The sequence below is a fragment of the Colius striatus genome, chromosome 4 (assembly GCF_028858725.1).
Source record: "Colius striatus isolate bColStr4 chromosome 4, bColStr4.1.hap1, whole genome shotgun sequence".
Taxonomy (NCBI): Eukaryota; Metazoa; Chordata; class Aves; order Coliiformes; family Coliidae; genus Colius; species Colius striatus.
The window spans coordinates 77,218,782-77,246,670 of NC_084762.1; the positions used below are offsets into that span (position 1 = coordinate 77,218,782).

Consider the following 27,889-nt stretch of genomic DNA (forward strand, 5'->3'; position numbering starts at 1 on the left):
GGGAGCCTAGAAGATGAGTGAGGCCTCAGGTCTGAAAGGTGTTCTTGCCTGAGAGTTATTCACTGATCACCCTCCTCCCAGAGCAGCAGTTATCTCCAAATGGCCCTAAACACACACCACAGCACACTCTTTAAACAGACATCAGAGGAATTGACCCCTCTGCCCTTGGCAGCTCCACCTACCAACTCCAGGGCAGCACAGACACCCAGCAAGTGCAGTCAGCCGGTACACAGACCAGTGGAGAGCCTTGGCTCTGGGCCCTGTCTGCTCCAGCCTCCCTGCCTGGAGGAAGCGAGGCCAGGCTTTCAGGACTGTCATAGAATCACAGAATGATGGGAGTGGGTTTTGGAAACTTCTAGAGAAGGAGACTCCACGATTTCCCTGCACAGCCTGTGCCAGTGCTCCATTACCCTTACAGGAAAGAAGCTTTTCCTTAAGTTTATGTGGAATTTTTTGTGTTCCAGCTTTTGTCCATTACCTCTAGTCTTATCCCCAGTTGGCCTGGTTCTCATGGCGGTTGCTCCAGCCTGCCACATACAACCTGGGGGCTGAAACACACAGGGCTGTTCTGAAATTGTAGCTGTTGATTGTCTCACATTGGGTCACCCAAAGGTGACCCAAGCTCTTTGCAACTGGGTCTGATAGAATAAAGGGTGACCCAAGCTCTCTCCAGCAGTGTCCAGGGGTGTCCAGGGAGCCTGTAAGTGCCGGCTGCGGAGAGGGATAGGAGAGCACGAGGCTGTGGTGGTCCATGCAACGTGCCCATCTCAGCCAATCCCTGCAGGCCACTGTAGTGGGATCCACCCTGCTGCCAGGACTGAGCTGTTGCCAAGGTCATCAACCAGCAGGAACTGCTCCCCAGCTGTCTCTGAGAAGATTATTTAGGACACACAACCCACAGACCCAAAACACAGTCTCCGCTCCCCTCCCAAGTGCCACTACTCGGACGGTACACTGGCCTGAGGGAAAAGCCTCTCGGAGACCCAGGCCTCTCCTCACCCGGTCGCGAGGGCCCAGGCACTTGCGGTGCGTGGCCACTGTTGAAGGACCACATGAAAATCACCTTCCGATAGCCGTGGCCTTGTGCCATCGGTCGCACTGCCCGGCGTGCTCCGGCCTGCTGCTCCCACCACCCCACACTGGTGCCCACACAACGGCCAGGGCCTGGCCCTGCCTGCGCAAGAAAATCATTGCCCTGCCCCACCATGCGCCCCGCACCTGGCACTGATGCCAGGGCCCCAGTTTGCTGCCGCTAGGCAGCAAGATCCAGGGAAAAGGCAGGGCTTCTGCGATGGGTTTTGTACAGGGCTGGGGGAGTTGGGGGGGGGGAGGCTCTTTGTGCGTTTCAGAATAGAGACCTGGAAAAATAGATGAGAAAGTAAACTTAAGACAGAAAAATGAGCTAAAAGCTTGAAGCAGAAGAAAAGGAAAGACCAGCTCTACACCACCCCCAAAGTACCTGCTTCTCTGGACTTTTCCCACCTCTCTCCTCCAGTAACACGAGGTTTGCGTACTCAGCAGTGACACTGCTTATGCATGTCAAAAACTGCTGAGCACCAGCATCTTTGTCCCCTCAGCCTCTTACAGTTTAAGAATGACTAACTTCAGAAGACAGAGGACTAAGGGTGCACACACATGCTACCAAAAAGACACTTAGACAAATTGCACTAGCTTTGGAAAATACCTTCCCATCAGCATGTCACTTTTGTTCCTTCTCTCCCATGGATCAGGAGAACAGTATCAGAAGTTTGCTTTTGTATTTGCTCATCCTAAATTGTCTTGTCTGTTATACAGTGGGACAGAGAGCATCTGGGATTCATCACACTGCATATCAACAGAAAAGGTCAAAACTTGTTTGGAAAAGCAGAGCAGAGAATGAGAACAACAAAGTGAAATGCCTCAAGGCTCCCAGGCCAGCTGCTTGGTGCTGGATGGGCAGACAACCTGCACATACCATGTCTACTGAATTTAAACCTAGTATAAAGACAAAGGTCAAGGCACTGTAATGGGAATCAGGTAGGAACTCCAGCTTACTAATTACCATGGTATTGCTGAGCCAGGAACACTTGACTTTCAGCAAGATGATTGTTCAGATGAAGAGCCAGAGAATAAAGATGCAGGAGGGAAATTCAAACTATGGTGACAGGAATTGCGAACTTTCGAGAGTGAGGATGGAAGAAGTCCAGGTGGGAGCTGAAACAAGGCAAAGGAGCTTTACTTTGAATCTCTGCTGTTGAGGCACTGAACCCCTTTCTTATATCATGCAGATGGGAACTTGAGTAGCTGGAATGCTGGGGACCTATGATGAGTGCGTCTAGTAAGAGTTTCACTTTGTATCAATTAAGTGACCTCTAGTTAAGTGAGGAGAGAGGGTGGAAAAGACAGATGTTCGTTCAGTTCATTCTGTTCATACAGTCACATGAGGTGCAGCAGTCATTTTCATGTCCCTATGTCAATTGGTACTTCAAGATTTCACATGGAACAGCATCAACAAGTTATCCAGTATTTATTAGCAAAGAGGCTTCATCCTGAATGTCCCAGCTTGATGCCAAAACTGCCAACCTAAACCAGTCACTTTCTTAATATTTCTCCCTGGCCAATGAATATTTTTCTATGAAATTGGTTTCTATATTACCTCCAAGTAATGCTCTTGAGATACTGCCAGTAGTAAACTGTAGGACTGCCACATCACAGCACACTATGGTAAGCAAGTATGGTATTCAGTTCCCTTTTATTTCTTCCCTGTGTGTTGCACAGGGAAGAATGGACATGACTTTGATACCTGAATACATGAAGAGTAATACAGCTCAAAATCCTGTTTACCTCTGTTTCTGAAGGACATTGGCTTCTTCCCCGCCTTCAGTTTCATTCAGATTTGTGGATCCTACTCTTAATTGCCTATACCTTCCTACCTGTAACTTCATGCCCAATTCATAGCTGCAGGTCCCATAAACCAGCAAGGTAATTGAGTTTCAGGTCTTACAACACTGTGCCTAGGAAAATTGAATTTATCCTACAGGTGGTTTTAATATATTCAAATAGGTTATTGGTAGAAAACAATATTCTGTCTAAGCAGTTCTTTTATTTAGTCCATTTGGACCAACAAGATCGTATCATATCAGCTGCATTATGTACATTTGTTAAATATTTGATATTTCACAGCTCAGCTGTTCCTGCAAAAAATGGCATGAAATACCACCAGTGGGACAGAAATAAACCTCATAGTACTGCAAGAAGACATCTGGCCCCATATTCTTAGTAATCGCTGAATATTTGTTCCTACTGTAACAAGACTTCTGGCTCCTAAATGGTTTTAACCTTCACTCACCCACAAGACATTGAATTCGTTTTACCCTTCTCTTTGGACAGTTCAAAACAAATCTTTGCAATCAGTGACTGACTCCACACTGTGTACTGGTTTGGTCTGGGACAGAGTTAAGTAGTAGCTGGTATGGTGCTATGTTTTTGGCTTGTGCTGAAAACAGCATTGATAACACAGAGATGTTTTGGTTATTGCTGAGAAGTACTTACACAGCATCAAGGCATTTTCTGCTTCTCACTCTACCCCACCAGTGAGTGCACAGGAAGATTGGAGGGACACAGCTGGGACAGTTGATCTCAACCAACTCAAGGGATATTTCACACCATTGTCATGTCAGTATATACATCTGGGGGAAGAAGGAAAAGGGGGACGTTTACAGTGATGGTGAGAGCCCTGCTGTCCTGGAGATGGCTGAACACCTTCCTGCTGACGGGAAGTGGTGAATGAAGTCGTTGCTTTGCCTTGCTTGCTATTTAGCTATATTTAGATATTAAACTGTTACCTTGGTTGTGAGTTTTTGCACTTTCTCACCCATCCTGCTGGGGGAGTAAGTGATTGTCCAGTGCTTAGCTGTCAGTTGGGCATAAACCACAATGACTATGCAAAGATGTTTCCTGTTAAGAAACATTTATTCAACCCTGAATTTGAATCTCATGCTAATACTTTTGTGGTCTGTAGTAAAGCAAATAATCCTGGAAATCTAAAAATTGGAATGTCTTGTTTAGTGTAGCTATCACAGAAGTATGATCAAAGATCTTTCTCAGTAACCTACTAATTAACCTAGCTGATCTGATTTTAAGATGAATAATCCTGAAGAAAACCCCATCCACATACATTATTTACCAAAAGAAAATAGTTCAGAGAAAAAAAAAAAAAGTTTTGCCAGAAATGAATGACTGAAGTTTGGAACATACAGAAGACCTAAAGGACATATTCTGAAAGTCACTATAATGAAGACACAATCAGTTTCAAGTCTTGAGAAAGACACTCACCCACCTTCCTCTGGAACATTTAACTACTACCTCCCTCCCAGCATTAAATTTTATTAATTTCAATCTTCTGCTGTAATTAACCCATCTTACTCTTACCCTCCCTTGGTTTCCATTTTCACATCCTTCCTACCATATCCTATTTCTGAAATGCTCTTCTATCATCACTCAGTCTTCAGCTTTTTCTTAAACCAAAGATGTCATTTAATGGCATTTAGCTTCAAGTGAAAGTAGGTGAAGCTGAGATATATCACAAAATTGCAAAATGCAGGTGATGGAGACAAATAGGCTTTTAGACAAACCATAAAGATGTTTTGGGAAGGAAACTAGAAACTGATGATGAGCAGTGGGGAGAAAGTTCAGCTAATGAAGATGAATAATATTTTTACATTTTTGCCAACTTTCCTCCACAGAATAAAAACACTGGATCATGAACCAGATTTTCAGTGCAAGAAAATTAACCGAAAAGATACCATGGTCTTTCAGTAACGCCTGATAAAGCACTTGGTTTTGGAGAATCCATGTAAAATGTGTCAGTTGGAGGTGAATTCTGGATTTGCAGAAGAGAATGAATTTTCCATCTTCAGACAGTTAGAAGGAATTTGAATACTCAGTAGGCATTTCTCTGCAATTCCTAAAAAGCATCCATAAACCTGTTCCCTTGTGTTTTACTTTCACATCCCTCTTTTCTGCAGTTAGAATTTAATATTCATTCAACAAAATTAACTCATCTACATGTAAGTGTTGCTGGAAAGTCATCATAACTACAAGAACAGTTGGGTGCCTCGTCAAAATTTCACAGCTAGTTTTCTAAACAGTCTGCTGCTGACTACTATCATGAAATGGATTTGCAAACAAGTGGTGGTATTTTAAAATCTAATTTCTAAAGGCTTCCTCAGTTGTAAACACTTCTCAAAACAAGCAAGTAAACCCTGTTGGTTTACTATAATAAAACAAAGGTTAAAAAAAAGGTGAAAGGAGTTGAATCCTATAGTTACACATCCACTGTACAATTACAAATACGTTCTCCTTTCTGTAAGTACTAGGCCACATCCAAGCTCCTAATATGAGTCTTTGCCCAAATACATTGGAAGTGATGCTGCAGCCTAATAGCACCCAGCCCCACATTTGTTACACAAAGGCAGGAAGCCAAAGCTGTTACATGTGCTGAAGACATCCTACTTTTTACAGTAGGATAGGTAGTTCCTGTTCTCTCTCACATTCACAAAGCTAAGAGTCTCTTGCTCCTTGAACTTGCTCAACAAAAATGATGGATCACAGATAGCACAACAAAGAAAGGGAAAATAAAGAACAGGAATGCAGCAGAGGAGTACTTAAAAAAACCCCGAATTATGGTTTTTTTTCTCCAATTTCCCAGAATAGCTTAATAAAGGTCCAATAAACTGTCCATCATCTTAAAATCTGTAAGACCACAAAGGCAGTTCAACTCAGGCATTGAAGTTCTAAGTCTCAGGACATTTTGGGAAAGAGAAACTCATCTGATCAGATCAGTTGCTTCCTGGTGGATAATCTAAGCCAAAAAAAGCCCGTTCATAGGTGGAATCATTTCCAGGCTCCAAAAACATAGGCACAAACACACAGAGATTATTTTCCTTTGGGAAATGTTACTAATGCATTATCTGGAAAAAAACACTGCAAAATATTATTTACATTGTTTTGGACAATTTTAAAACTCAACATATATCTTTGGAAGGATGATAGAATTCTAACTGCTGCCCAACATAAGAGGAAAGAGAAAGTTAAACTGAACACCTCTGTTCCTTGCTGTACCACTGCAGAAATAAGATGCCTGTTTATGACCTTCACCATTATCCTATTATATCACTTTTGCCTTTGTTTTTCATCTGATGCTTCAGAACCACTTCCTCTAACTGTGGCTGTCAGAGGTCTTTCTTAACTGACCATAGGAAAGACAAGTTTAAAACAGTAACTTTTACAAACTGTTCTTGCTCAATTGAAAAAAAAATAGTTCTTTGTGCATTTCTGTGAGCATACATTCGGGCACATGAGGATGTGGTTCCAAAGGTCAGAATGCAATTCTGCCAAGTGTTCTGCCTTACCTCTGTAAAATTGTTCTGCCTTACCTCTGTAATACTGTGACAAAAATTGAGACTTCTGATCTTCACTCATATACCTGTCCCTGTTAGGTAACATCTCCAATATGTTATTATTTCGGGGATCATAGAAGCATAGAACGGTCGGGGTTGGAAGGGACCTTTAGAGATCATCTAGTCCAACGTCCCTGCAGAAGCAGGTTCACCTACATCAGGTTGCATAGGAACATGTCCAGGCAGGTCTTGAAGTACCTCCAAGCAAGGAGACTCCACAACCCCTCTGGGCAGCCTGTGCCACTGCTCCATCACTCTCACGGTGAAATAGTTTTTCGTATGTTTAAGTGGAACTTTTTGTGTTCCAGCTTCATCCCATTACTCCTTGTCCTGTTACTATCTACTGTAGAAAAGAAGGATGTCCCAAACTCCTGACACTCACCTTTTAGATATTTATAAATAAGATCACCCCGCAATCTCCTCTTCTCCAGACTAAACAGCCCCAGTTCCCACAGCCTTTCCTTGTATGAAAGATGTATACCCCTGATCATCTTGGTGGCCCTGCGCTGGACTCTCTCCAGCACTTCTCTGTCCCTTTTCAGCTGAGGAGCCCAGAACTGGACACAGGACTCCAGATGAGGCCTCACCAGGGCAGAGTAGAGGGGGAGAAGAACCTCCCTCAACCTGCTGGCCACACTCTTAATGCATCCCAGAGTGCCATTGGCCTTTTACTTATTCCTTAAGATCTTTTACTTATTCCTTAAAAGCAGCTTATTACTTTGTCCTTGACATTTTCCACCGTTTACATTTTTGCACCCTGAACCGAAACTACTTTCGTTCTTGTATACATCCCTGATTTGATATGTCCTACCCATCCTGACATTCTTGGGGGGTCTCCTACAATTGCTTATCTCCCAAAACATAATCCTTTGCACAGTGTAATGATTAGTTACATCCTATTAGATTTCTACTTTTTTTCTACTTTCCATCAAAATTTAAAGTGATTCGTTGTTTCCTTCCTGAATAAGCAACATACAGGGTAACATGGAATAGTCTGTCAAATTGAATGCAAGTAAGTTATTTCACATTGTATCTTTTCTTTGGTATATTGATAATACAACATGACCTGGTCACAAGGACAAACCAATGCTCAAATTTAAGATCTTCTGATAGATTTCAGGGCAGAAGAAAATATTACAAATACTAGTTTGTGTCAAGATATTCATAAAGATTAGTCACATTGTGTTAAAGCTGGCTTTCCCCAAATGTCCTTTCTCAAAGTGCAATTAGGAATCACTAACCTAGATGCCTTAGATCTTCTTCTCTCATTTTCCCCCTCAGTTATGGAGAAAGTCTTGTCTATCTGGACTGTTAGATAATACTTTCATTTAGCGAACACTATATTCTCTTCCCCCAAGTCACTCACTATGCACCAGATAGACCATAGAGTGGTATTGGATGTGAATGACAGCCTCAATTGGGCAAGTATGTTCATTTGAATAAAAAATTCTACTATAAAACTTCTCAATATCAAGACAGGTATGTATGAACTCATTTGATTTACTTTAATGAGGGAATGGTAACTACAGGGGTCAAATCCTAAAAGAGGACAGAAGAAAAGCAGTTTTAACTATGGATCTGCTTACCTTACCATACCTTTCATGTCTTGTCAGAGGACAGCCTTCACTGTTGTCGCTTCAGAACATAGCCGATTTTGGGCAAGTCCACTTGCAGTCCACTGCAGACGATATGCTGGAGAAGTTCCATTAACAAGTGCTTATTTTCAGAAACTCACAGGTGAAGATGAAGAGACACAGTGAAAAACCAAAAACTAATCAATCAAACTAACAAAATCACTCATCAGAAATACAAAAAAAAGCTGTTGAAGAGTTATGGAAAATGTGTAGTACCCCCTCACCACAAATGCAGCAGTCAAATAGCTGCCAGAGAATGAAAAAGGCCAATAAATATTGACTTTCCAGAAAGGAAGTTAGAGACTCAACAGGAAAATCCATGATTAATTTTGGTCAGCACTAAGTAATTAATGTAAGCACTCACTGAAAAAGTATGCATCCCAAACTTGACCTATGATTTTCCTACACTGAATCCAAACTTTGCCACAAGTTCTTGCTTTCGCATTTAGATGGGAAGTAGAACACAAGATACTGTAACTAATTCCAGCCTCCTCTCCAGCAATCTGTTTTGAAAGAAGTCCTATCAGCAGTAGTTGCTGAACTTGCAGTGAAAATGGACTAAACTTTAGAAACAAAACAAGCCCTTGTAGCATCAGAGGCTCAGCCTGCCTCCTAATGCTTCAATGCAAATCGAATTACAAGAAAAGCGTGACAGTGAAAGGAACAATGACAAACTCCTTCCATGCTTAGAAAGCTTTACATGAGAGAAATTGCTTTGCAATAACCTATGTTCTTCAAAGCTTTCACATGAAAGTGATTTATTACAGAAAATAAGATAATTCCACAGTGAATCAGACTTTTCCTCAAAATGCCTTAGCACTGTAGCACAGTGAAGCCTAGAATCACTTAAAACATTAGTGAGCAGCTCCAAAAAAAGAAACTATGTACCATGACTCAACAAGTCTCAGTAAAAGAAAACAAAAAATAAACCAAAACCCCAAAGGCACATTAAAACAAAATTTTACCCCTCCCTTTAAATTCACTAAGAAAAAAATAATCACTGCAACAAATTAGCCTCATACAAATATGAATTTTATTTACAATTTTCCAAATTTTCAATCAAATCCAACTTCTCTGTTAAACATGTAGCATTTCTCCTTTAAAACAAATTAAACATTGTGTTCTTTTTACATCTGCAATATGGAGTCCATAGGTACATGCTGTTTAGGGAATTTAATGGAACAAATTTAGATCACCTTATGTGTGTGTATAACACCAAAGGTATTCTGTGAAGACTCTTTCTTCAAAATGTATCTGCCTTGGGGTCAAATATTTCCATAACCACTTACTAATGACAATTAGTTAGGAAGGTTTAAAAACCCAGTATTTTATACCAGGACATACTGTTCACATATATTTCAGGGTATGTTACCATGTTCATATTGCAATGTTGTCTGCTCTATAAGCAATGCCACTGAAATCAGACTAAAGATTACCCACAGACTAGATATTATTCAATGTGAATAAAAATGGCCATTGATGACTTTTACTTGGGTATGTGTAATTATGGGCCAATTTGTACCTGAGTTGGTACCAGTGTGATGTGATCTGTTCTGAAACTTGAAACCGCACGGGTCATTATAATAAAATCTTTAACAACGTTATTGCACATAAGGTTCCTCAAAAGCACAAATCTGCATAACTGTGTCCTGAACTCAGAATTTACCTGCTAAGTCTCATGAATAAAATCAACCAGATGGTAAAATCATTTATTTTTCTCATCCCAGTGTCTGTGAACGAAGAGAAGAGGGAGAAGATATATACACTTTGGAATCCATTCAATTATTTGTTTTTTCTGCATGTGATTTGTACTTCATCGATGAGGATTTAAAATAAAACAAAATTAAAAGCCAGACAGACCTTGGATTTGTCTTTAAAAGTACCTCAAAAACATAACAAAAACTCAATTTAATTTTGATACATATTAAAACATTTTAGTCAGTTCTGCCTGACAGCATAACACGACAGAAATGCACAAGACTTTAAACATGCTTTAAAATGACATTCAACAAAGTATTTAAAATTTAATAAATAGCATACAATCACACACAAATACATTTCATACTGGATCTTTAAGCCTACTAAAAACAGACTGGCAAAGAATAAATAAAACAGTAGTTGACATTTTTGTTTGAAAAAAGGTGTAGCTTCTTCTTGTCACACTAGTAGCCACATATTAACCTGCTTATCACAAAATTGGAAGTTATGAGCTTTTTTTCCCACTGATCTGTTTTGCTCCAACATGTAATATCATAAAAAAATACACTAAAAGGGACTTTTTTTTAAGCAACCAGTCTGCAACCAAGTAAACCAGTTTTTAAATACAACGAATAAATAGGGAATTAGTAAAGCAAATTCAATTGCAACAAAAATGCAACACCCCAAGAAAAGAGCCATGGAAATATATAGCCATTGCAATATTAGACAATAATAGTACTTAAAGTGATAGTGCTTGTGCACTAAGCTCATTAGAGACCTTAATATGATTTTAGTGCAAATCCCTTGAGTCGAAACAAGCTTTATACCCTATAGTATTAGGCAAAGATCTATTACCAGTTGGAACTTATTCTGTAGTGTATTTGTACGTATTGGATATTTAAAGAACTAACACATTGTAATATCTTCGGCCCTTTTTTACTTCAAATCGAGAAGACTAATGACTGGGGATTTTACATACTATTTGGCTGTACCATATTAGATTGCAGTTTAGGAAAGTCAGTGCTAGAAAAGCTTTTGCCATCAGTTTACCTATTATAGCTAAATTTCACAAATCATTGCATTTTGTACTTCCGAAAGAAAAAGAATGCTCCTGGAGAAAGTTTCTCCTCCCTTTAAAATAAGTTCACATTATGATGAAATTCAAGAATATTTAGACAAAGTGTTGTATAAACTCAAAAAAAAAGGTACATATTTTATATTAACAACCCTTAACAGTATTTAGTATATTAAGTTACAAGTATGTTGGCAATAATACAACAGAGTCAATTCCTAAAGGAAAATAATTCTGTACAAATTCACTTGTTAATACGGGGTTAAACAGGCAGCCAAATAAGTCTTGAGCAGCCATGTTTCTGGTTGGAACTACAGTACCAGGAGAAACTAAATTTGAAAGTAACTGGGATAACTTCAGTTGAAAGAGTAGTGAGATTATACTGGACACAAACATCTTGTATTCAGAGCCATCAAAATGTTCACCCTAATGGTTCCATAACGTCATCCAGTATAAGAAATGTGTAATTAACCACACAGGCTAAAATAGTTTTAACATAATGTTGTCCTGGATTTTTTAAAACTAAAAACTAGTTTTAACTGTGAAGTACAAAACAATGACAGATATTGCTCCAACTTGTACACAGTCTTTCCTAAACAATCCGTACCTAGCAGAGTAATAATGCCTCATCGTCACTAGTTTCATTTTTCACTGTTGCTTCTAAGCAAGTGTCGGGTATCTGGGCAGTGTGTACGATGCCACAGCTCTCACAGGGGCCATCTCGACTGCATGACCTCACACCGTGATGTGTTGCACTGTAAGGCTGTCTAAGCCCTGGTCCTTGATCTGAGCTGAGATCAAGTAGAGGTCTTGAACAGTCATTCATGTCGAAGTCTGATGCTACATCAGAGACTGGAATTAACATTTCAACATCATCATCCTCTTCTCTTCCACTTACCCCATTATCAAGCTGTCTTAAAGGACTTTGGTTCTGATTCACTGAGCTTGATCTCCCTAAAGTAAAGCGTACCCAGCGTAAGCCTTGAGTCATACGACTGAGCGCGCTACTGAGCTGGTGACGTGCGGGACTGGTGCTCGGGGGCTCTACACTCCTCACTTCTCTTCCACTATCCGTGTTACTGCTACTGCCGCTCTGGGCAGAGGAACTCCCACACGCTCCAACTGTTGCTTCTATTGCTGTTGCAGGTGGGACTTTCTGAGGCAAGGTGGCAGCAACACCACCAACTGCTCCTGCCGTGTCTCTTCTTTCATTTTCCGTGTCTGTATCATCAGATTCAACAGAAAACAGACTTCTGTGAGTATTATTTCTTTCAGCTTCTCTGCTAGTGCTTTGGCTGGCAACATCATCGCCATCAGCCGAGACCAATGCCAATGATCCAGAATGACGTGACCTCGCAAAATTGAAGATTCGATTCCAAATGTTACTTGATCTGCCAGCAATAGGAAGTCTGATAGAGGTAAATCCAAGCTGAGATCGTACTGCCAGCCTCAGGTTTTCCAGAACTGAAGCCTAAATGAGAAGACAAACAATTGTTGAAAGTATGTTAGCACTGTTCTAACAAGAGAAGGGCAACTATTGTGCAAAACAGGATATAATCACATTTAAATGTAGAGTCTTATGTATTAAAAAATGTTGAATCTTTAAGGATTTGGTGTGTGTATCAATAGGCTGTTTTAAAAATAAAGAAGGCATAAGAAAAAGTTTAGGTTCTCTTGAGGAAAAAAATTATCAACAGTGAAATTAATCAGAAACACATATGGAAGAAAAAGGGGAATAAAAGAGCAACGAAGTATGTTTCTGTCCAAATCAAGGACCTCTAAATAAATGTAAAGTGAAAACTAAAGTACTATAACCTGGATATTGAGTATTGTACATAAAAAAACCCCAAAAAAACCATACCTCAAAAAGTTTAGGACTTAAAAATTAAATCTTCCAGAAAGATTTAACTGAGGCTGCAGACCTCTCTGTGGGTTGGGTCTGGTCGACATAAGGGGCCTTCAGTTCCCTTCAGAAGGGAATCACCTACTACTATAACCTTCCTTTTCTTTTTAATTGAGGCAGTCCTAAGGCACGATGGTGACTGATTCACCCTGGGTGCCTCCTCAAGTTGCCTTACATCTTCACATTCCATTGCTTGGCCCTCAGCTTCCAGTGCCCTATATCTATTGTGCAAAGGCAAATGGGGATGAGCATCGCTGGCTGGGAACAGCTCTGCCTGCCTCCCCAAGAAGGGATCTGTATCTTACCTAGTCATTGAGCTACAGAACACCACATAACTGAATTTTTATGCTTAAAACCTTCTATAACTTTTAAATTGTAAGGAAATGCAAACATTAACACCTTTGACTTGGGAGTCTCTTACAGTGTCTCAGTAGCTCAATTCTCAAATACCAAGGAAGAAGATCTGCCAGCTGTTCGTGATTCTGAAAATACTCACTGATGTGTTTAATTACAGGATAAAGTCTGTATTTGAATATTTTAATGAGGATTATAGCAAAACCATGGAATATTCCTCAGAATAGCTTTTTTTCCCCCCCTCCAGTTAAACACTTAATATAAATGCATCTATTTCACTTTGCTTACAAACACTAAATCTCAATGTTCTCATGCTTGTCAACTTCAGCTCCCTTCCACAATCCTTCAGATGCCACAGGGCTTACACAGCAGAGTACTCAAAAGAATACTTTGTGCACAATCCACATCTTTCCCTTCCAACAATTCATAAAAGTAATATTTGAATTCAAGCTAATCAATACATGTGCTCAGTAGCCTTTCTTTCAAAAGCTACTCGACACTGCTTTCCATCCTTGAAAATCCAGCTCTTAAAGTACCTGAGTTTTAGGTGGAGAGTACTTAATACAGATCAAAGGAAGATTCCTCTAGTGTGAGAATACTAGGAAATATCAACTAGGTATTTTTAGTCCTACACAGATTTGCAATCTTAAGATGTATATTTCACTCAAAACAAGCTAACATATGTTGACTTAAAACTGACTCCCTTCCCTCCCACACCTAACCATATTAAAAATTTGAGGCTTTAATTTTATAGACTACAATTCGTATTGCCTCTTAAGCTTTTACTCTTCTGAAAATTAACAATTAAACCATGCAACTTCATTGATTAAACAAGAGTAAAAATTTGTATCATGGAAGCATTAATACTCTACAACAACTTTGTCATTTTTAAGGTGATGGCTGTATTTTTAAGCTTGTTAATTTCCCAGTACAGCTACATACATTTTCAAGTCCACGAATCTTATCAGAAATACTGGTCTTCATAATGGCAGTTTACTTACACTCTTTCATCATTCAAAATTATTGTACATGCACAGTTACTCAGACAGACTATGAAGCAACTAGATTTTATATGTCACTAAGAATGAAAGACTTCGTGAAAGTGACAATCAAATTCCACTATATTTTAGTTCCGAAAAAAATAATTTAAAATACATCCAAAGAAAGAGTGGTTAATTCAAATTAAGTCACACTGAAGATAAAAGAAAATGTCAGTTATTGCACAGCTCTTTTAAAGTTCCAGTAGCACTCTGAGTGCAGACATTACATGTCTGAGTTTTCCTATTGTCCTGTATATCAGGGGATTTCACTTCAATAAAATGAAAAAAAACAACATCTTTAGGCAAGTTTTGTGGAGTTTCATTATGAAAAGTGAGTTTGTGTAAATTAAGTTTCTCCAAAAATCGTTGCAGTCCCTAAACATGTTCATGTGCACCAAACCTGAAATAACCCATGGGGAGCAGAAATGTGCAGGAAACATCAGTTCCAAGTTACCTGTACTAGGACTTACGCATCTGGGCATGATGACTACACTGTCTTAACTGACTCTTGACCTAACCCTATGTGAAGAGGCTTGTCAAGCATAGTTGCATCACAAACTGGTGAAGCTTCATTTTGGAAAAGAGAGAGTCTAGCCAAATTTGTAAGAGTTCAGAATTGTTTTTAGACAGAAAAATACATCTTTATTATAACCGTGATGACTGATTCAATGAGGGATTATACAGCATTCATTATAGATACTCATCAATAAGCTTATTGCCAAGTTTTAGTGCTAGTTTAGCTATTGAAAAATCTTCACAATGTCTTCTTTCCAATTTGAAAGTCTCTCAACGCAAGTTACAACTTATTTTGCTCTTTTTCTATACAAAATCCTTTGTGACAGAGCACAGGTGCTGCTTGTAAACATGTACGCACAAAAAATAAGCGAAATCTATGGCTAAGTGTAATGAAATCAGTTCCCTTCAAAACAGAATAATGACAACCACAACAATTTGCCTTCTTATGGTCTTGTAACTATTTTTGTTACATGCTAAGCAGTGTTAGCCAACAGTAAACTATGGTGTATTAACTGCAACACCCAATACAATATACAATACTGTCAACTCTAATACAGCACTAGAGTATGATTTTGAAACTGTTCTATTTCACAGAAGAGTATAAAAAGTATAAAAGTCAATTTTTTAAAAAATGAAAATGTTGCTTTGATAGAAACTCATTCCTCAACTAAATAACAACTGAACGAGAATGATGATGGCTAGATACTATCAACAGCCATTTACTAGCTTTTACTTTGGCACTCATTCCTTTAAATTTTATATTACATTATAGCTTTGCCTTTGCCATCATCTTCTCTATGCATAGCAGGCACAGAATGGTAGGGGTTCGAAGGGACCTTTAGAGATCATCTAGTCGAACCCCTCTGCAGAAGCAAGGTCACCTAGATCAGGTCGCATAGGAACATGTCCAGGCAGGTCTTGAAAGCCTCCAAGGAAAGACTCTCCACAACTCCTCTGGGCAGCCTGTGCCAGGGCTCCCTCACCTGAACAGTGAAATAGCTTTTTCTTATGTTTAAGTGGAACTTTTTGTGTTCCAGCTTCATCCCATTACCCCTTGTCCTGTTGCTAGCTACTATAGAAAAAAGGGATGTCCTAACCTCCTGACACCCACCCTTTAGACATTTATAAATGTTAATAAGATCCCTCCTCAGTCTTCTCTTCTCCAGATTAAACAGCCCCAGTTCCCACAGCCTTTCCTCATATGAAAGATGTTCCAGTCCCCTGATCATCTTAGTGGCATGACTGTACCTACACAAATATGCAAAGTGGATTTGAACTACTATTTTGGATTAGAAGTCTCAATTCCTCTTTCCGAATTTTCAAAGTGCTAACTTGCAATCTTAACTTCTACAACATCAATACAGAACACAATTAGATCTACTGATTTATTACTTTTCATTCAAGAAAGATTCCATAGGCTGCATTACCAGCATTACAAGACAAAAAGCCTGCAAAGAAAACCATGTGGTACTACCACATCTTGGATGTTGTCCAATGGCTTCCCGAAACAAGGAAAAGGAAATGCTACAGAACAAGAAAATGCAGATAAAACTTTATTTCAGTTCCTTAAAGTTTAAGTAGTCTGCCTACTATTTTGGAATCTTACCTGATTTGGTGAACAAACAGGAAAATCTTCAACTGGTGGAATTAAACCCTGGGCAATTAACTGTCCATAGGATGGAGGAGCTTCTCTTCTTAACAGTTCAGCCTCAACTCTTGACAAATGAGTTTCAAATGATCTTTCAAAGAAAAAAGAAGTTTTGCAATACATAAGATTATAATGTATGTATATATTAAAAACTATTTAAAATTTCAGCAAATTAAAGTTTTATTAATTTAATGTAAATATAATTAACAAAGCATATACAATGAAATCTTTGCAGTCATTCCCATGAGTCAGTCCAGATGAGACAAGGGAAAAAAACAGAAATTCAACAACAAATTAATTTTAAGAAAGGGCATGGAACAAAAAAGCACCATAAGAGATGGTTATATTACTTTATAAAAATTGAAGAACATTAAATTCTGGTATAAGTCTATAATTGAATAAACATGCTATTAACCACATAATTGAAATATTTAATTGCAGAAATGCAGCTTTCCTTTTTTTTTGGTAACAACATCTGAAAGTTTAACTCTCAATAGTTAAGTAATCTGAATACTTCTAATTCCTTTGTAAGTAACCTATTTTTACGAGAAAAGAAAGAAGAAATAAGGCCCTTAGAAATCACATCCAAGAATAATTGTATGTCAGTAAAAACATTTCACGTATAACAAAAATACGAAAATACTTAAAAAAAATTAAGTTCTCAAGGCCATCTGTTCTACTTACCTTCGCTCAAACATCCTGAGTGAGTACAATTTACAAGTACATCCCAGTGCAATGACAAGCAGTAACCCACAAATAAGACTCCCAATGACAGCTGCAGTTATTACTCTAGTGGGCACAATGACTGGGCAGTTCTCTTCATCACTGCCATCACCACAGTCATCTTGAGAATCACAAACCCAGCTCTCAAACACACAGCGGTTATTTTTACAATGAAAGTTTCCTGGCTGACAGAAGAAACAATTTTTTTCATCTGAACCATTAGGGCAATGATTCTGGTAGTTACAACGATCCGAACGAGGGTAGCAAACACCATTTCGAGAACAGGGAAATTCATCTCTTTGGCACATGGTGCAGTTGGTTTCATCCCTTCCATTTGGACAGTGCCAGTAGCCATCACAGCGCTGCTGCTCTGTGTAGCAACCCCAGTTTCCACCACATGGGATTTCCCAGGGCAAACAGAAGCCATCTACTTGATAGGTGGCATTGAATCCTCTTGCAGCATTCACTTTGTCAGCACAAAAATGCACTCTTATCTGTCCTGAGGATGAAACAACTGTGAGTGGAGCATGAGAGTCAAATGCTGTCAGCACACGCAACAGCCTCCGTGGATTCTCCTCTAATCCATCATATATTTTGACATAGTCTCCATAACCTGTACCATCAAGTTTAAAATCAGTGAATCGCAAAATTACTTTACGATGGTCACCAGTGTCTATCAGCCAGGTGCAGTTGCTTCCAGGTGGATAGAAGTCAGGGTAGTTGGGAGAACTGAAAGTACCATAAAAGTATTTTAACCACTGGCCACATGTTGGCACATCACAGTCTATTTCATCTCCTAGATCAAGACAATCGATGTTACCATCACATTTTAAAGATTCTGGAAGGCAAGTGTAAAGCTTCGTGAAGCGAGAAAGACATTGGAATTGATCATAAGCACAAGGTTGAAAGGAAGAAACTGTTGAAGGATTAGCTTTGGCACAGATTTCTTCATCTGAGTTGTCTCCACATTCATCCATATTATTACATTTCCAACTTTCTGGAATGCACTTCCCATTAGCACAATGAAATTGGTCACAATCACAATTTGGCTCATCAGATTTCCCTGGAAAAAAAAAAAAATGGCCTTTGAGAAATCAGCACTCCATGGTTTGTGTCACATTTATTTGATGTACCAGGTAGTTTGCAATGGCAAAACAACTATTTGAAGTTTTTGTAAATCATCACAGCTTTCAGTAAGTTTCAAGATAGAACAGTTTTTCCAAGTCAGAATTCTGCCAGTATGTCACTATAAGCCTCATCCTTTGCTGCTTTCAGTCAATTAAATTTTAACTCAAACAAGAAAATGACGTCCATTTATAGTGACTGAGAAAAATTTGGCTTCTAAGATACAAGAAGTAAGTTAGAAAAATACTGTTTCTCTCCCCTGTCATTTGAAACACAGAAACACCTCGTCCTGCAGTACCGGTTACCTCCTTAAATTCTTTCTGGTAAAAGCAGTCAGACCTCTCCTGTTTTCATAGGTTCCTACTTTGTACCAAAGGATCTATGGCAAGAGAGAAGTTGAAAATTACCATCAACCAAAAGGGAAAACTCTATCCTCACCTTTTCCCACTGCTCCTGCCTCTCCTCCAGCAACTAAGAGGAGAGTGCAGCAAATGGAGAAACACATGCTTGCCTGAACACAAAATTCTGCTTTAAAAGTTAAGGATACAAGTAGTGGTCCAGAAAGTGGCAGGTGCGGGTGGGTGTAATGTAGTTTATTTGGTGTCTTTAATTCTAGGAAAAAGAAAAAGCTAAGAGATACCTTTATTTAAGAACATGTGGTCTACAAGCTACTATGACACTTGTAACACCAAGAATACTTTTTTCAGGGTTTCATTTGTTAAAGTTCCAGCCACATGAAACACACAAGCATAGTTGGGAAGCAAGCTGTTTCAGTCCTGCAACAACTGAGCTAGCTGAGTCAAGTGTAGCTGTATCATTTAAAATGACTGCAACTTCTAAAACCCACAGTACAGATTATAAAACTGGCTATAAAACAAACTGCCACAGTCAATCCTCCCCATTTTAAAAATCTGTAGTGCAGATGGTCTGTCTTACACAATAGTAATTCAGGAAATTAATTAGACAAATATATTCTAAGTACAAATAAGACTATATTTAGTTCCTAAAAAAACATATCAAGGAAACAGGGAACACCACCTGATGAACCTACTAAAATACACTTTCCCAGGAGAAGCATGTTCTATCTTGCTTTACAGCAGAACAATTCAGATTGGAAGGGATCTCTGGAGGTCACCTAATCTGCTCAAAGCAAGGCAAACTGAAGTTTGATTGGTTTGTTCAAGTCCTTGTCCAATCAAGTATTTTGAAAGTTCCAGTGGTTAACCACACAAAGTGATAAAAGCCCTCATATCTATTATGAATTTTCCTTCTACAACTAATCTGCTGTGATAGGTCAAGTAATATCACATCCTCCTCTTGTGCTTTTTTTCTTCTATTTTGGTATCTTAAAAAGCATTAAAAAGAAATCCTCCACCTTGAAATAACAATTTTTTAAAAATGCAACAACATCAGCATGTTAATTTCATGAATGCAAGAAAACATGAAACCAACAAGAGTGATAAAGAAGTACTGCTGAAGAGCACTTACGTCAATAAATTAAGAGAGTAGAAGGGAAGCAAAAAGAAAAGGAAGCATAGTCAGTGATTATATTTTAGAAAAATGTTTGTTTCATTAACTACCAAGAATAAATCTAGTAAAATGACATGATCCTCTTGTTCTATTAGAGATATATGCATGTATTTCTGTATTTACACATGCACATATATACACACACAGCATTTGTAATAGTAACATGGCAAATATTTAAAATGGATTTTGGCTTTGAATTTGCAACTTGTAAAAGAAGACTACCAGACTTGTCTTGCTTAAACTGAATGACTGTGTGCTATAGGTGGAGGGTCGATATAGTGGAATATGCTTAAGAAGAGTGCTGATTATACTGTAGCTCAATGCTCCTACTTTCCACAACTGGGAAAAATATTCAGCAGAAGGATATAGAAAGAAGCTGTAAATATTAATGGCAATATCGCAGTAACAAAAGAGGATTTCAACCTAAGCTCCTCCTTCTGCAGGCCTTTTAACATCCCAGAAAAGAGCTGTCACTTGATCCTGATTTAGTATTTTTACATATGAATCATAAATTAGAGTGGTAAAATAATAAGAGATGTACAAAGCAAGACTATCATTGGAAGCTGTATTTCAAAAGACTTCAGAATAATATAATTAGCAGAATCCATGTGCAATTCTAATCAAAGGACTAAACATGATATCAAAATAGTAAAAGAATTAGGTCAACTTTGTTAGGGACACTGCAGAAACAACAATTAAGCTTGAGACAATCTATTACTGTAGTGCATGTCGAAGGCAGAAATTCAGGTAAGGTTAATGGGAATTAAGAGTCAAGAGACTGCAATGAACCACCTATGTCTGCCAAATTATGAAGAAACTAGATAGAAGGTAATTCCAGCAGGTGGAGATGGTGACCACTGACTCATGATCACCTGCCCAGTTTACATCCCAGATCCAAATGAAGTGGGCAGAGAAGGCGAAGTGGGCAGAGAAGGCGAAGTGGGCAGAGAAGGCGAAGTGGGCAGAGAAGGCGAAGTGGGCATGCATGCTAATGTACATGCAAGCCAAAGAATTTTTGATCAACCATTTAGCAGAATATTAATACAGATAAATTAATGTACTGAATATGTAGAAATTGTGTGTATAAATAATCATAGTTTTGGGGCCATGGTGTGCTGGCTTGCAACAGGCACCTGTGCATGCACATTCATGTCATAAAATAAACACCACTATCCTGTGGGTGAACTGGCATCTGCACACTGAGTGATGAACCCCTGATATTTGGGACAACAAACACAATCTTGCCATGCGTTTAAAATTAACATAAACCTCTACAGTTTTATTAATTCTATTTTCCACTTTAAATCACTGTTAGTAAACTCCATCTAATTCTGATACCCATAATTCAAGAGCCTGATAAAGTGGGTGGGAGGAAGACAGAGGGAAGATACACAAGTGACAAAATCTACTTTCTAGTCAAGTACTGTTCCTAATTGAAACACTCTTTTTGTGGTTTCTTTTGTTTAAAATTAAGTATGAATATTTACTTGGCAGCTATTGTTTAAATTAATTCTTATTTAAAGTAAATAATTCCCATGACCTCTCTTACACATCAGATTTTAAACACAGGGCTCCCTGATGGACTCTTTCAGGCTTGTAATCTATATTGTTCCCATCATTCCAGTACCATGTAACCCAAGAATCACTATTTCTTCCTCCTTTTCTAAAGTCACATACCACCTTTAAAAGCAACTCTTACCAATTCTGGATTAAATAGTTTAATGAGGTGTTAAAAACTGATCATTACTGCATGACACTAATGAGAAGAAATCAAACACAATGGCACATTTGAATGTATAGCAAAAGAATTGTCAGTTTTTCAGGAGTCTCCTCTTCATATTGGAAAGCAGAAACGATCAAATTATTAAAGTAGATTTGTCAATTCTTTTGCTATACACAGCTTAGTTTACAACATCAGAGACTACTCTGATCATTGAAACACTACACTACCACCTCAATCATTAAATACTTCCTAAGTATCATATCGAGCACATAGACTAAGCTCAAACTAAAAAAAAGAAAACCAAACCCAAACAGTCCCCCAAAATAAAAGACACCCAAACAAAATAACGTGCAGACATTTAAAAAGATTGAAGTCTTTCTTACTCTAAACTGAGCATGATTGCATGGTGCTAGCAAGGAAGAAATCACATAACAGAACCAATTGCCTAGTGTGGAAAATTTTAAAGCTTCTTCCAGAAGAGGTCACATACTGAAATTGTTTCAAGATTGGAGGAAAAGAGAGGAAAAGAATTTCAGAAAACCTCTACTGAGCCTATGGCTTGTGTCCTCAGCTCCTATCATATTCTTACTGAAAATGTCCTCCTGCTCAAAGCTAGGAACACTACCTTCCCCCTCTATGCCTACCAGGAGAGGGAGATAAGCAGGGCAGATTCACAGAATTGTTAATGGCTGGAAAAGACCTTTAAGATCACCCCAAGTCCAAACATTAACCTCCCACTGCCAAGCCTGTCACTAAATTAAACCACGTCCTTCAGTACTTCATCCACGTGTCTTTTGAGTATCTCTAGGGATGGTGACTCCACCATCTCCCTGGTCAGCCTATTCCAATGCTTACTAAGTCTGGTGAAAAAGCGTGTATGGGTGGCTTGCAGAAACAGTAGTAGTCGATGACTGACTAGACAGTGGCCTTTTTTCCCCAGCATCCTTTTTGGCAAGACAGTAGTAAGCAAAACCCAGGTTGAATACCACCCTGAAAGCTGAGCCAGCATCAGATTCAAGGCTGCATTACTTCTGCCAAGACTTGCTAAACTGCAAAGAGCTGAAGCATAGAAGGAACTCTTTTGTCAGTCTGAAAACAAGCAATAGAAAGGCATAAAGTCTCCTCTAAGTTCTGAGAAAGCCATTAAGTAGAAAGACTATAGAATACAGAATAGGGGAAAAGATGGCTTATGATAGGAGATCACAGCTCATTTTACCGAATCTTAGTGGAACAGTTTTGAAGACGAATGGCAGTGAATAGATGTATGAGAGTATAAACTGTTTTGTGGAGAAGAGTTAAAGAGTGCACAGAGATGAAGAGCACAGCAGAGTGGAGTATAGGCATTCACTGAGGAAGCAAGAGAATGTGAAAATCATTATGAAAATGAAGAGGAACCTAATTGAGCACTTTTCATGACCAGGATATAGAAAACCATGATCATGCTATCTTATAAAATCCTAATACTTGACAAAAAAAGTGTGGACATAGTCTCTACCCATGAATGTTTTCCTTCTCTCTCAGTAAGAGCTATTAGAGCAAGAACTGCCCACAAAATACCCTTAAACTATTACTACTGGTAACTAGCTTATATTGCATACTTGAATTAGCCAAGAAAAAATTTACATGTAGAAAACCATCTCTATACTTGATCAGAGTAATTTATCATGTGATAAATTACCTGGTGATGGTGGGTTGGTTTGGTTTTTTTCATTAAAAGAGAGCATGGCTTCTAGAGATAGAAAATACTGATGTTAAACAAATCCCACCATTTCTTCTTTCTTTTGTCCTATTTACACTAAGTCTAACCAGAAGTCTAACCAACTATTTTAACAATTAATTTTATTCTGATGAAAAAATTTCAAATCTTAAGCTATGTTAAGAAAAATCTCCTAGGTTGCCTAGTGTTAATATTGAACTTTTCTCTCATCACAATCATTAATTCTGCTTATTACCATGACTGCTATATCCTGCTTTAAATGGTAGAGTATGGGATTAAAATAATCTACACAATGTACAGTTTTAATATGCCTTGATTTGACTACAAGAAACGGATATACTGTATGCTGCTACAAAGAAGTAGTTCTTGAAACAAAACAAAAAACGATACCATAAAGCTGAACTAGATATCATTTGAAACATACCAGCAAAGTAGGCTAATCTGAAGCCCTTCCTGGAGATGCTATCATCTGAATGAAATCTGATCCAAACATGATCCTGTGAAGAGATGTATGGCGAAGGAATGGAGGAGCCACATGCTCTGTAGCCTTCAATATTCTTGTAGCTTCCAATTGTTAACCAGTCTGAACTGCATCGTCGGGATCCCTGAACATCAAAATCTTGAAAGCTAGAAGGGAAAAAAAAAGAAAAAAAGAGGTCAAAATTGCTACTACACTGGATATAGCACAAAGCTGACAAATTGCTACATGTAAAAATGGAAATTAACTGTAAGGTCTTTTACTGGTCTGAAATAAAGTTTCTTTTCTCATGTAAGAAGAGAATGTAGTGATGATACTCTTATGTTATGAGGACAGCAAGAATTCTGCCAACCAAAATATTGAGTCCACCACTTAAAGCAGCTCAGTTTTGTTATAAAAAAATACATTAAGCCTTCTTCTAAACCAAAAAATTCTGCTCATGTAATTGTCTTTAAAAGTCTCATTAATGACATTCACATACTACTAAGTGGTTTTATTTAATCCAAATGTTATCAGAACTTTAGCTAATGCTATACAGACAGTGATACAACCTGACATTACAAATACAGCTAAACTGCTCAAAACTATGATTTCAGATAAGATTTGCTCCCAGTTGCGCTACTCCATTACCCAATGAGGATGTCATGGAATGTCATGGTATGGCTACAACTATATCAAGACATGCTGTCATGGTAATGAAGTGTGAAGTGGGGGCAGTCTGAGTAAGACAGTTTAATGTAGACAACACAGCAGTAAACCAGAAACGGAATATGAAATGTACGCTAGGCAGACAAGTGGAAGAAAATGTGAGAGAAAAAAAAAAAGAATGTTTTAGGAAAAAAAAAACTGTATGAAAATGCATAGAAAAAATTCGAGTAGATTAACAGGTCTACCTGCTTTGCATTTATGCCAGTTAAATGTTTAGTAGAAAAATTGCTTAAATTAAAAAGTAGTACTTTAAAAGAGTAACTGATGTCAAAGTAAATCCTTCACAATGAAAAGCTGCTTCTTAGGTCAGCAGGTCTGCACTACAAACTGAAGTAAGTCTGCAGTTAATGCCCGTGAAGCAAATTTGTACAAATTTCTATCTTGATGCTATAAAGCAAGTCAAGATTTCCCTTGTGGCAGTAACGAGGAATGAACTGATGAGAATTTGAACATATGATAGAACTTTTTTACACTCCTTCTTTAGAAGTAAAGTATGTGAAACTCTGAGGACTTCAGAGTTTTGGTGCAAATGCTGCACCAAAAGTCAGCATTTCCAAAGTGCAATCAGTTCTACTGATTTACTATCTGTACTCTAATAGTAAAAAGTACATCATGACACTTCATAGCAATAAAGCATTACAGATATCCCCTACACATTTTTAATGAAATATTCTTATATTTCAGAGACATTAAAAAGATCTCAAACAAATGACCACATAGAAACCTTTTCTAATCACTAATTCTCCATCTATGGCTCTCTTACATGGCTGTGTAAGAGCAATTCAGGAAAAGGAAAGGAAGAAAACAGTCAAATCAGAAATACTACATTTCCAAGGAGGAAGTGGAAACTGGTACATACACAACTGGTAGTTAAAAGATCTAGTCAGTACTTCTTCAGTGAACATGGGCAATACAAGAGCACTGTTACCTTATAGTAATGATCTCCCCTGGGTTTGCATGGATGTACCAGCTACAGTTGATTCGGGCAGGATACTCAGAGGGCCACCCTGGACTTGTGATTGTCCCGCTTGATGATCGAATTTGTTCTGGACTATCTCCACAAGCTAAAATATACATATATATTGAAAGCAACTTGATTAATGCCATTTTTAAAAAGTCAGTAAGACAAAAACCAATCAACACTTAGAGTAAATATCACACTGACTTAGTTGGCAATAAAAACAATGTCTGAAGAATTCATAATGAACGCAGGTTACAAGACATCAGCCAAAAGGTATTCTCCAATGTTGCCAGTGCAGAAGTTTATACTAATGTAAATTAGTACTACAGATTTAAAAAAAGACTATACGGACTTTGCCAACTTTATTAGCTATGATTTTGTATTTCCTAATTCTATTCGTAGGCTTCACAAAGACTCTGTTTAATGTCTATGCATTTACAACTTATACTGACACATACATTAGAAGGTGAAAAATAAAGTAAAACAATCAAGATGTTGAAATTTACTATTTTAAGAAGACCTAGTGAGTAGCCATCATTTAAAAACTCCCTTTCAGCCCTTGGCATGAAAACAGTCTCCATACATGATTCCAATACTTGGTAAAGAGTACTTATTGCAGTACTCTTCATTTATAGATATTAAAAGTTAGGTTTACAAGACATGATTGGTAAGAGGGACTTACATAACTACAGTTCTGATAATGGGCTAGAAAACTTGTATTTATAGGACTAATTCTATGCAACTGAACTCAGTAATGTGTGTTCTTACTTATCATAGTTGTAGCTTACTGTATTAGCCTTAACTCAGTTGCTTTTTCCTTTCACTGGAGTGTTCTCAGCCTTGCTAATTACGAGGAAGTTTCAGAGGTCAAAAAACCACATTAAAGGTAATTGCCGTTTGAACTTTTATTTCGCAATCTCTTCACCACTAGTTCAAAACCTGTGGGCTCTTGAAGCTTACTAGTAGCAAAATCACTTATGCACAGCAGTTCAAACACAAGAACTATTACAATTGGGAAGCATTTTCAATATCATCTGATGATCAGAAGTTCTTCAAACTTTATTTTTTTTTAGTATGTATTTCATTAAAATACAAATATAAAATGCAGCAAACAGTTCATAAAAATATGATGCAGCAAACAAATATTCAGAATCAACTGCATTTGTTATAATGCAAAAGTTGAAACAATGTTACTTTTTTCCTATTTTTCCTATTTTGATCCACAATCAAGCTTTTGAGATCACTTAGAAAGACTATGAGAAACTGAAACTATTGACCACATCTAATACATTAAAAAGGTATATTCTTAAATGATTATAGTTGTTTTTAAAATATTTCTATATGGCATATGAAATATGTCTCTAAAAAGACGTAAAGGATTGAAAGACAAGAATACTGGCACATGTCTGCATTTTCTGTATAACCTTAACTACAGAAATCTAAATACAAAAATAGAATTCAGAAAATTTACTGTTTTTACATCCATCTATAAGAAAACATTGCTTTAAATAGTTTTTCACATGTTTCTTAGTAGAGCTTGATTCACACTGCAGAGTTAAGTATTAACATACTTTAACTACAGAACATGCGACCTGGCCTATTATCTAGGGAGGAAAAAGACTCAATCTACAGAAAGACATTATTTGATTTGAAGATTAAATCAGCTGCTCCCTTGAAGTTCTTGGTTTACTTTTGAGCAAATCCTATAGATGGTGCTCTAATACCATGACATTTTCAAACACTGCTCCCATGTGAATGATCCAGACAGACTTTACATCTGCTCAGACAAAAAATGGAAGGACTGGAAAGAAAAAATGATTATTTGCAACTAAATGTTGAAGTACAATAGCATTTTAAACAGGTAAGAATAAAAACATGCAAAAAAGTACAAGTATGTGTAAAACAAATGTGCCAGGCTTGCAGATGTTTGCAAGCAATTCCACACACTGCTTGGCTGCTACTGAAATAGCAGATTAAAAGAAGTTGCCTTCAGGTGAAATTTATACTATTACAATGTTCACCTGGTTTCAGATATTTACAAACTGACATAGGAGATTTTGCCACCGAGAACTTTTGAGGAAGCTTTTAAGTTTGCCTGACAAAGAAAAAAATCTTAGACTAGAAGATAAAAATAATACCTTCAACATATGTTCATTAAATTTTACAATGTTCACTTTCAAAAATCTGAGCATGCCATAAATATATACACAGCACGTACATGAATATGAGCCTCCAAACACTGCAAATTACTGTGCAATTAGCTTTGCAACTTCCTATGCTGGCATAGCTCATCCTGACAACTCTTATTTACTCAAATCCAATCCCTGCAGTAATACTAGCAGTAACTTTTATACTTGTTACACAAGTTTGAATGGAAGAAATCCCACATGGAAAACCTGTATAACCAAAGTAGTATTTTCAGAGCGCCTTTCCATATGTTTTTTTCAGGTTCTTTAGCCTTTGTTTGCAATATCAGCCATATTCCTGTATTTCCTATATTCTTTTACTTAAGATGGCTTCTTCTCTGTTTCCACTAGAGCCAACACTGAAGAGCTTAGGACAATATATGACCATTTCCAGCGCCATGCCATATGGAAAGGAAGGAAGAAGCAAGCTAAG

The 27,889-nt window shown here is 37.9% G+C and overlaps 1 protein-coding gene across 1 annotated transcript in view; it reads right to left on the reverse strand.

Annotated features, from left to right (window-relative positions):
* Window positions 1-9,092: 9,092 nt before the first annotated feature.
* LRP12 (LDL receptor related protein 12) overlaps window positions 9,093-27,889 on the reverse strand; it is a 52,086-nt gene continuing 33,289 nt past the window's right edge. The window contains exons 3-7 of the mRNA XM_061995682.1: window positions 25,238-25,373; window positions 23,548-23,750; window positions 16,990-18,091; window positions 16,264-16,396; window positions 9,093-12,315 (exon numbers count right to left, since the gene is read on the reverse strand). Coding sequence (XP_061851666.1) covers window positions 11,452-12,315; window positions 16,264-16,396; window positions 16,990-18,091; window positions 23,548-23,750; window positions 25,238-25,373 — 2,438 coding nt within the window. The 3' untranslated portion in view covers window positions 9,093-11,451. The remainder of the gene's footprint in view (window positions 12,316-16,263; window positions 16,397-16,989; window positions 18,092-23,547; window positions 23,751-25,237; window positions 25,374-27,889) is intronic.